This window comes from Manihot esculenta, chromosome 2 (assembly GCF_001659605.2).
Source record: "Manihot esculenta cultivar AM560-2 chromosome 2, M.esculenta_v8, whole genome shotgun sequence".
NCBI lineage: Eukaryota > Viridiplantae > Streptophyta > Magnoliopsida > Malpighiales > Euphorbiaceae > Manihot > Manihot esculenta.
This window is the reverse complement of record NC_035162.2, coordinates 16257730-16269327: the sequence shown is the minus strand read 5'-3', so window position 1 is coordinate 16269327 and position 11598 is coordinate 16257730. Positions and strand designations below refer to the sequence as shown.

Below are 11598 nucleotides of genomic sequence, written 5' to 3'. Positions count from 1 at the left end.
CTAGTCAAAGGCCTCCATTAATGTCTAAAACTTTACAAAACACATTTAGTGGTGGAAATGTATTTATGATAGTAAATAGGGTAAAGAGACTAATATACATATCAAATATTTATATACTACTCATTTGTTGTATATAACACATTGTCACTTGATTTGTGTAGAACAATGGATATGAAGAAAACTCAAACCAATAGATATATCATGAAGATCACAATGTTAGAAAAGATAAGGGGAAAACAAAGACATAAAGGCATGCCAACAAAACCAGCAAGCCCCCTTGGAGATAATTAAAGAAATATGTTGTCTTTGCTTAATGGATCATGATCATAAATTTTGTATTTTATTATTTATTGAACAAAACTGTAATTACTATCATAGGAGAATAGTTTTTGTTAGAATATATTTTATACTTCAAAGCTGAAATAGGTTTTAGTATATTTTAAAATTGAATCATTTTGTCAAATTTTATATCTAACTTAAAGTTTCTATTGTATTTTGTGCTTCAAATCAATGATATTTAAATTCTATTCACAATGATGATACTACTTTCTTAATTTCCATTCACATTGTACATCATATAAAAATTTCATTTCTTTCATTAAACATGAGATTATATAGTCTAAAACTGGGGTTAATCTTTCATAAACAGACATTTACAACATTAAGTAAAAGTTATAAAAATAAATTTTATCAATCTGCATTTAGCTACATATTTCTTACATTTTCATAACCAACAATATAATCTGTCAATTATTTTTTTATTATAATTTTCTCAAATATAATATAAAATCTACAACACATGGCTATTATCAATAACTTCTTGACTCTACTATTAACCGCTGCAATTTTTATATTTTGAGCTTCAATTCTCTTCAACAAATTAAAAATAATTTGTTTAGTACGATTTGAAAATAACTCATCAATCCACTGGAAAAATCTATAATAATTTTTATTATACAATATAAAAAAAATTATAATCCCAATAAATGATTCATCAAGCTGTATAACGACACGTGTATTGAAAATTAAAGAAGAAAATTCATCCTATAATTTCGACACCAATAAAATCGTTTATTTAGATTGCTCTCGGTGCATGAAATTTTTATATTCGCATTACAATTACTGCTGTAGATTGGTTGCATACTTCATTTACTTTCTTTAAATATCATAGATAACTCTTTTCTTTTATATGAGATGTGTGAGTGAAATACATCAATTGCACAAATGCTTCTCCTTGACTTTTGATTTGATATGAACATACGAAGAAGAAAAAAAACAAATGAAAAAAGCGAATATAAGAGAACGGAAAAAAAAATTGAATTACAAATAGAAAATTCGGAATTTTTGAATCTCATACGAAGAGAAAATCTCTGAGGTAGCAAAATAATTTAATTTTTAAAATTTTTAAGATACAGAAAACATATCACGTCTATGCTTTATTAAAAACTTAATCCGAAACTTAAATGATTGTTTTAGATAATTATTTAAATTATAATTTTTTTAAATAAATTAAAATCAGTGATCTTAATAAAATAATAGTTTAAAATTACTCATCAAACTGGACCCCACACTCTGGTTACAAGACAAAACCACCTCCTAAAAAACACCTCACTTTTCCATCTCTCTCCCTCCCATCAACACATGTACTACCCAACAGAATCTCCTTGCATCAAAGATGTCCATGACTTTGGGGCCCACCTCACAGCTTCTCTCTCATTTTTCTTTCTTATGTTTCTGTCTTCTTACTCCAAAATCACCACCTCATCTCTTTGCTCTCTATTTGTTTTTCCACCACCTCTCTTTCTCTTCTGCTCCTACCACAATTTCTGTCTTCTTCTTCAATCCCACTCTTTCTCTACCCACCACATCATCATCTTCTTCTGTAGATTTCATTTCTAGCCCTTAAAGATTTCTCCTTCAACTCTTCTTCCCCACAAATCCCACCATGTCCACTGGACTAGCTGTAGAAGTTCTTGATGCAAGTGACCTCATGCCCAAAGATGGTCAAGGCTCTGCTAATCCTTTTGTACAAGTTAATTTTGATGATCAAAGACAAAGAACTCAAACCAAGTCTAAAGACCTTAATCCTTGCTGGAATGAGAAGCTTTTCTTCACTGTAAATGATCCTAGAGATCTTCCCAACAAGACCATTGAGGTTGTTGTTTATCACGAGAGAACAGGTGAAGCTGGTCATGACAAGAACTTTCTTGGTCGTGTCAGAATCTCTGGTGTCTCTGTCCCTTTATCAGAGTCCGAGGCTCGTGTCCAGCGATGCCCCCTTGAAAAACGTGGCCTTTTTTCGAATATTAAAGGTGATATTGCTCTCAAGATTTATGCAGTTCATGGTGGAAATTACTATCCACCTCCTCCTCCTCAACCGCCAAAGGCTGCCAGTATTGAGACTGAAGCCACCCCTCTCCAAGAAATCAATACCAACAAACTTGAAGAAGATGTTATGGCTGGTGAGAGGAAGACCAAGAAGAAGAAGGAAAAAGAAGTGAGGACTTTTCACTCTATAGGGACTCCAGCAGCTAGTAGCGGTCCTGGTCCTGGTCCGGCTCCGGCTGCTCCTCCTCCTATCTCTTCTGGGTTCGGTTTGCAGACTCACCTTATGAAGGAGAAAGCACCTACAGTGGAGACAAGAACTGATTATGCTCGAGCAGGGCCACCTACGGTAATGCATATGCAAGTGCCCAAGCCGAACCCAGAATTTGCACTGGTGGAGACGCGGCCACCAGTGGCTGCACGTATGCGATACAAAGCAGGGGACAAGACGGCGAGTACTTATGATTTGGTGGAGCAGATGCAGTATTTGTATGTGAGTGTGGTGAAGGCTAGAGATCTTCCTGTAATGGATGTTTCTGGGAGTCTTGATCCATATGCCGAAGTGAAGCTCGGGAACTATAAAGGAAAAACTAAACACTTGGAGAAGAATCAGAACCCAGTGTGGCATCAAATTTTTGCTTTCTCAAAGGATAGAATACAGGCCAATTTGCTTGAAGTTACAGTGAAGGACAAGGATTTTGTTAAGGATGATTTTGTGGGCAGGGTTCTTTTTGATCTATCAGAAGTCCCAGTTCGCGTCCCGCCAGATAGTCCTTTGGCTCCTCAATGGTATAAACTGGAGGACAAGAAAGGTGATAAAACTAATAAGGGAGAAATTATGCTTGCAGTTTGGATGGGAACACAAGCTGATGAATCATTTCCTGAGGCATGGCACAGTGATGCTCATGACATTGGCCACACTAACTTGGCCAATACAAGATCCAAGGTATATTTTACGCCGAAATTGTATTACCTTCGTGTTCAAGTCATTGAAGCTCAAGATCTTGTCCCCTCAGATAGGGGTCGAGCACCAGATGTTTATGTGAAGGTTCGACTTGGGAACCAGGGAAGGATCACTAAACCTTCGCCAATGCGAAGCATCAATCCAGTTTGGAATGAAGAGCTTATGTTTGTGGCTTCTGAGCCTTTTGAGGATTACATAATTGTGTCTGTTGAAGATAGAGTTGGACCTGGTAGAGATGAGGTCATGGGAATGGTGAATATACAAGTTAGAGAAGTCCCACCAAGAAGAGATACTGCTAAACTCCCAGATCCTCGCTGGTTCAGTCTCTTCAAGCCTGCATTAGCAGAGGAAGAAGGCCAGAAAAAGAAAGAAAAATTCTCTAGTAAGATTCAACTGTGTCTGTGTTTAGACACAGGTTACCATGTTCTTGATGAGTCCACACATTTTAGCAGTGATCTTCAGCCATCGTCTAAGTTCCTGAGGAAGGAAAAGATTGGAATCCTTGAACTTGGGATTCTAAGTGCAAGAAATTTGCTGCCCATGAAGGGCAAAGATGGTAAGACTACTGATGCATACTGTGTGGCTAAGTATGGCAACAAATGGGTTCGAACCCGAACACTTCTTGATAACCTGCATCCTCGTTGGAATGAGCAGTATACTTGGGATGTTCATGATCCATGCACTGTGATCACCATTGGTGTTTTTGACAATTGCCAAATTAATGGCAAAGATGATGCAAAGGATCAGAAAATCGGGAAGGTGAGAATTCGCCTTTCGACTTTAGAAACTGATCGTATATATACACATTACTATCCTTTGCTAGTACTTCATCCTTCTGGATTAAGGAAACATGGAGAAATTCAATTGGCATTGAGGTTTACCTGCACAGCTTGGGTTAATATGGTGACTCAATATGGCAAGCCATTGCTTCCCAAAATGCACTATCTCCAGCCGATATCGGTCAGGCACATTGATTGGCTTCGCCACCAAGCAATGCAGATAGTAGCAGTCAGACTGGGAAGAGCAGAGCCTCCTCTGAAACGTGAAATTGTGGAGTATATGTTAGATGTGGATTACCATATGTGGAGTTTGAGAAGAAGCAAAGCAAATTTCGGCCGAATAATGAAACTGCTTTCAGGGGTTGCAGCTGTCTGTAAATGGTTCAATGACATATGCACATGGAGAAATCCAGTAACAACATGTCTGGTTCATGTGTTGTTCTTGATACTGGTTTGCTATCCAGAATTGATACTTCCCACGATCTTCCTTTACCTGTTTGTGATTGGGTTGTGGAACTATAGGTACAGACCAAGACAGCCACCTCACATGGATATTCGACTTTCGCAAGCTGATAATGTTCATCCGGATGAGCTAGACGAAGAATTCGACTCGTTCCCAACTTCACGACCGGCTGATATTGTAAGGATGAGATATGATAGACTGAGAAGTGTTGCAGGCAGAGTACAGACTGTTGTTGGGGATTTGGCAAGCCAAGGTGAAAGAGCTCAAGCAATTCTGAGCTGGAGAGACCCAAGAGCTACAGCCATCTTCATAATCTTTTCTTTAATCTGGGCAGTGTTCATTTACGTTACTCCTTTCCAGGTTGTGGCTGTATTGGTTGGACTCTACTTGCTGCGACATCCCAGGTTCAGGAGCAAGTTGCCCTCGGTACCTGTCAACTTCTTCAAGAGATTGCCATCCAAATCAGATATGCTACTGTGAGCTGGAAAATTATTGTCAATAAGCCATTCATTTTGCTTAATTACTGTCAAGGGTGAAATAGTAAATAAAATGGGTCAAATATCATAGGAGAAAAAGACAGAAAATGAAAAGTAACAATGCGTGCATCCATCCTGCATCAACCTGCAAAAGAATCTCACTTTAGCTGAACTGTGCATATCCTTCCTGTTTGAATCTCTTGTATCAAACCCCACATTCTTTCTTCTTTTTTTTTTAAATCTTTTATTCCGTATTCTGTAATATTGCTGAGCTATCATATTGTGTATTATAATATATAGGCAGTAGAGGCCAGAAGGTCCACTGATGAGAAAGAAAAATGGTGCAGCGTTCGTGTTTAGCTAAAATAATTATTACAGAACAGAAAAGAGCAGAGTATTTATGATTCTTAAAAAGTTGCATCAAAAGCACAGCCAAGTCAGGATAGCAAATGTTGTAGAAAATACTGATTTTCAGTATCTGTTTTTATTGCCGACATTTCGTTCCATTTCAACATTTTCCTTAGATAAATACAAATACATAGTTTTCTTTGACGAAACAGCTCTAAAAACCTTTGTTTTTACCTGATGTATTGCATGGCTGTAAAGCTTAACAAAGATGTATAAAATTAAGGCTAGTCATGAGCCCATCAGAGGATAAAATATTTCGTAAATATAGTTTAACCATATCTTGGTAAAATATTTGGTAAATATAGTTTAAACTATATCAGTAATAATTTTATTGCCCTTTCGAGACACAAGCTCGAAACAAAAGCCAACAGGCAGACAAGAAGTCCTCCTACAAGAGCTCTAGTCACAATGCTCAGCATCCACAATGCTACACATCCTCTGGTTCCCTCTGGTCCATGCTTGCTATTTCAATCCGGTAGCATATCATCCTGTGGAAGGCCACTTTCTTCCAAAGAGTTATGTCATTCACAGCTCTCTGGTCCACAAACACAAGGCACCGGTTCCTTCGAACACACACAAGTTTCCATCCATCTAGTTGAGTCTGAATCACTTCTCCAAAAACAGACGACTTTAACAATAGCTGAAGTACCTAGCTTTCCTTCTGAAGCAACTGCAAGCACTTGCATATGTCCCTTGCTTTGGCCAACCTTTGCACAGAAGAAATACGAGGTTAGAAATATACATAAGCTACTCTACTGGACCAAAAAAAACTGAAACCAGCGCCTTAATCTTATAACTGTATGTCATAATTAGATCTATAGGCGGTGAGTTTGTTTATATACAGGACAGACTCACCGAGTAAATACCTTCTGTTGCTATTTCAGTTATCTATATTCTTTCCACTCTACACTTATTTCCATTATATGGAGGGAAAGCTTCAAATATGGAAGTCAATTCACGGCTACTTTTCTCCACTGTTACTTGGAACTTTCTTCATCCTGTCAGCAGGTGTCCCTGGATTCGGAGAGAAGATACAAGATGATACCAGCACGAGAAATGCACTAGATTCTGTCAGATAATGCTAGTAGAAACATATGCATTAGAGCCCAGTGACATCTCTAAGTTTGCTCTATTGTAGTATCATTACATTTCTATTGAACATAAGTTTCATGTGAAGTGATGCACCCTTATTTGCAAGTGTGATGTTCCAAAGCTGAAAGCAGCCAACCTGACCTGACTACATAAGACAGGTTGATTTGGTGTATTCCGAAACAACTTTAGACTGACCAACTAAAAGGGCTACACAGATAAACCTACAAACACAGCATAAAACACTCAATCATGTTTCTATTGACTTCTACAATCTCCAGTCCGTTGTAATATTTCAACTACTCTACCAAACAAAACATTTCTATAGCCCCATTACTGTTCAACGTTCTTAAGTGTAGGGTACAGACAGGATCCAATAGCTTTTATTTCCAGAGCTACTCTTGTTCTTGATGGAGGTTTATTTGAGCTAAGATCATGTTATCAATAATACTCAAACAGAATGAGTTTCGAAATTAAAAGAAGACATAAGAAAATGTGCTCCTTGAGACACTGCAATCATTTAATCTCAAAGATAATGAGTTCAAAATAAAAGGACAGAGGGAAAAAAAATCTCTGGCCCTTGCGGCAGTTGTTTGTTAACAATAAAACAATAAACCATCTCCAAGTTGCTGCAAAAAAGGTTCAGTAGCAAGTTAACAAAGGTCTCACTCAATGTACTAAGATACCAGCTGAGAGCCCACTTGAGAAAACATTTATTTATCAGGCATATTCCATAGTTTGAGAATTCCTAGGGACAAGAATGCACTCATGAAATGGGAATTGCCACATATAGGAGCAAGGGTGTTCGGGGCAAACTGAAGTTGTAAGTATTTTGTATTTCTGTTGAACAGTTCTAGCTATTGTAGCTAAATAAATAGACTAGTTAGGGACTGAATATGGCAGGCAAAGTTAAGGAGAAGGAAATATGGCTGTATATAACAGCAAGTGTAACAGAAGATTCATTCTAAGCAATATCAAGACGTCAATCACCTTCTCTCTAATTCTCTCTATTCACTTCTAGCTAAGCTCTATGTCTCTCTCTGATTCTTCTCTAATTTCTATTCTTCCTGATGGAGAACCTGGTTACATGGCAACATTCAATTTCCAACCAGTGTTAAAGCTTCCACAGAAAAATAGTCTCGTTTATTCAAGTCCAAGCATGCATGCACCCAGGGAAGAAGCCCTAGCAGATAGGATATGTACCCAAGAAACAAACAATTTCAATTTTGTTCAGAAGTTTATAATAAATTATGAAAACAATAAATGAATGAAATTGAAGAAGCATTTTTTACTAGTCTCTAAATAAAACCATGGGCAACAAACTAACAAACACCAAAGTGAAAACAATCAAAGACTGGCATATGATACATAATTAATTATTATTTCCCAGTGATTGCAGGAAAAATTACAACACTCTTCATGAAAATAAGAAATTGACAGAAAGGAAATAGATGGGAGAGAGAAGGATGAAGGATGCTCCCGTTTTATCAGCCACCACAAACCAGCATCCCCAGGAATGTCAGTTAATGGAGCTTAACCAAATGATGCAAGCTGACCAGCCATGCATTCTCCATCACTCTGCCACAATTACTGAAGTAATTGAAACAAAAAAACTGAAAATATGTTCATATTATCATATCTGATTAAGAATAGTGCTTCTAGTATTCCCTTAACTTGGCTAAGCTCAATAAAGCCTAAAGCTAGGAGTATAATAATGTGTCGTACAGGTAAAATCAAAACAATTAAATTTGGGTCAGGTCTAATTCACCAAAAAGCCAAAAAGCTAAATCAAATCAAAAGGGAGAAGTGTCTATAGCCCATATAAAGAGCATATTACCTTTCTCAAACTGGTGTGGGATTCAACGCGTCCAAAACTTTACTGGTGCGGTAAGCTATGATATCATGTTAAACTTGGGCCGGACCTAACTCAGCCCAAAGGAGGAGTGTCTATAGCCACGTTACCCTTTTCCAAATGGTGGGATTCAATGAAAAAGGACATACAAATGCCGATAACTGAAAGTAAATGCCTATAGCCCATACAAGAGGCACATTACCCTTTTCCAAATCAACATCGTGGGATTCAATGAAAAAGGAGATACAAATGCCAATGTTAAGGTAAATAAGACTCCAACTCACTCTAATATTGGAGAGCTCTTAATTTGTTTACCACTGAATCAAATATCCTAATGTTTTTAATTAGGTGACTCATCAAAAGCGTCTTTATTATATCACATTATATTAGTTATTGATCAATTCTAATATAACATATGGGGCAGGGTGTAACTGGAGTTGAAATTTCTCTTATTCTCTTTCAGTCTCTCTGTCTTTATTTCTTCAATGGAGCTTAGTTGCTATGCATGCAATTGAAGAAAAGACGAAAGTTTATAAGACAAATTTGGATATGCAAATCTTTAAAGAGCCTTGTCTTGTTTTCTTGATTGCTTTCATGGTAATAAGCAATTAGAAAATTTTATCCAATAGCGATTCGGCTAGTAGCAAATAATTCAATTATGCAATCTGCTCTCCTATACACACATGATCGTCTCTCTGGTAGGTAGTGGTCCTCTATGTTTAATGTTTTCTTGATAGAATTGATATTTGTTTTATTTTGTCAGTTTATGAATTGTTCTTATTACATGATTGCATTTCTTCTTGCAATGATACACAAGAACAACCCCTCTTATTATTATTTTTTAAATCAAATTGCTTTCGTTAGATCAGTTATTTTTGCCACTGTTTCCCCACTGAACAGTATTTCATTCTCCCATGAATTCCTAGCTAGCTCCAACTAAAAATCTAACATTTGCATTTCCCTTCTGAACTTTAAGCTTGCAAATACTGCAATTATCTCCATGACTAAACAGAGTATCAAGATCAATACAACAAACTCCTCCGGTACCAGGTTGGATTCCTAATTAGTGAAATTAACCATCTGACTTATCACCAAATACAAGAATTACCACCCATCAAGATAGTAAATGTGCATATTCTCCATTGAAGCTGCAAACAAGAAGGGAGGAAAATAAAAACTTGCCTGATTATGTGAGAATCCAAAGGTCTTGATATAAATGGTCTGAGAGGCGGGGATTTTGGAAGAAACGGGGAATTGTGAGGAGCATGGAGGAACTGAGATTAGGTTATTTCTTATTGTTCCTGCGATTAACTCCAACCACATTCAGAGGCAACCGAAATCCAGGAGGAACACCACTCCGCTTCCGATCAAAAACCTTCTGTTTCGTTCTACAATTAAATATTATAAAAAATTTAAAATATATTATAAAAATTATTTAATAATTTTTTTATAAAATTAAGAGTTTAATTCTCTGCCCCGGATTTAAATAGAGGTAGCCGCAAAAACCGGCATAAATGGGGCCTCTTGCCTCGAGACGAACACAGAGAAAAGCTCCCTCACGGCTGAACTCATTTTTCAAATTGGTTGAATTTAGACTCGACCTAATTAAAATCAGTGGATATTTTTAAATATTTTGCAGATTCATCAATATATGTAATTTATGAGTGGTTAATTAATTTATACTTTGGTAATTTATATCTAGCAAAAATTACAACTTAATTTTTATTTATTTAATATTTTTTATATTTTATAATTTTTATTTATCTTTTTTCTCAAAATTATTATTTACTTTCTTTTTTTATAATATATTAACATATAATTAATTATTATAATTTTATTTTATTTAATTTATAAGAAATTTTTCAAAATATTTCTTAATATTTAATAAATTTTAATATTTTTAAAATAAATATAATTAAAAAATTAATAAAAAATTATTTATTTTAATATATAAAAAATAAAATAAATAAAAATTATAAAACGAAAGAAAGAGAATAGTAAATAATTTAGTTATTGAATTTTTATTTTATTAATAAAATAATTTGTTAAATTTATAATTAATTAATTATTAATTAAAAAATTAACTTAAATTAAAAAAATTAAATTTTCATAAATATAAAATATAAAAAAATAAATTATTATAATTTAATAATAAATTTTAATAAAATAATTATTTTACTAATATAATAAAATTTAGTGACTAAATTATTTATTATAAAAATGATATAAATTAAATTATAAATTTTACTAAAATTTATAGTTCTTGGCAGTTTTTTTTCCGTTTTTTGGTTACGTATATGTTTGATCATTCCTTTACACCAGGAAGGAAAAAGCAAAAACAAATAAATTGCCAAAAGGGCAAAAGGAAAGCAGCGTTACATATATTAATTTTTCTTTTTACTATAATTCCTAATATTATTGGTTTAATATATCTAAATAATACACTTAAAATATTTAATAATTTACCAACTATTAGATGCCTCAAGGGCGTTGGTGAGTTACTTGTAAAGAACTTAATCTTGTAAAACAACAGCTCTTTTGGCTGTTTATTTTTATGAAAAAATTTTTTATACAAAATATATATTTTTTTATTTGAAAAATTTATTAAATAAATATTTTTTAAATTAAAAAAATTGACTTTTTTTCAAAATAGAAGTTCATTTTATAGATTTTAAAATTTTCTGTGATATTATAATTTTAAAAATTACTATTTAATTTTTATAATATGTAAAAATTCATCAGTTAATTTTTTAATTTTAAAAAATATATTAAAATTATTTTAATATTTTAAAAAATTTATTAATTAATTCAACTATATTAAGAGTATTTTAAATTTTTTTATAATATTTAATAGTTAAAAGTAATTAAGTAAATTTTTTAAAATATTAAAAATATACCAACCAATGAGTTTACTACCAACTAATAAGTTCTCTAGAAATGGTTGATTTGTTAAATTCTCCAAGCCACTATGATACTTTATATTTGTGAATTTATTAGTATCATTTACTTTTAATATTGCAACTCAATAATAAAAAATATCATATATATATATATATATATATATATATATATATAAATTTTGACAAAAAATTGGGTATGGCACATTATCTTGAAAATTTTGGATTTGTTTTGAAAATTTATTATGATTTTATGCAATTCAGAAGTTATGAATTATTTGCTAATATAGGTCAAATTAGAATCCAAAATTTACATATTATTTTGATAGAAATAAATTAATCATA

General features: G+C 33.8%; 1 protein-coding gene and 1 long non-coding RNA gene across 2 annotated transcripts; one reads left to right on the top strand and one right to left on the bottom strand.

The window, feature by feature from the left end:
* Positions 1-1745: 1745 nt before the first annotated feature.
* On the top strand, positions 1746-5346 carry LOC110608987 (FT-interacting protein 7). The gene has a single exon (XM_021748280.2). The coding sequence runs from the start codon at positions 1946-1948 to the stop codon at positions 5009-5011; it is 3066 nt and encodes a 1021-aa protein (XP_021603972.1). The 5' UTR covers positions 1746-1945; the 3' UTR covers positions 5012-5346.
* Positions 5347-5614: 268 nt separating this feature from the next.
* On the bottom strand, positions 5615-9532 carry LOC110608988. The gene is made up of 2 exons (XR_002486948.2): positions 6271-9532; positions 5615-6122 (listed from the first exon to the last, which is right to left on the bottom strand). It is a non-coding gene; the product is annotated as an uncharacterized LOC110608988 (long non-coding RNA).
* Between the last annotated feature and the right edge of the window lie 2066 nt (positions 9533-11598).

Coding starts and splice junctions, on each gene's coding strand:
- LOC110608987 (XM_021748280.2), top strand. CDS start 1,946: ATGTCCACTGGACTAGCTGTAGAAGTTCTTGATGCAAGTGACCTCATG.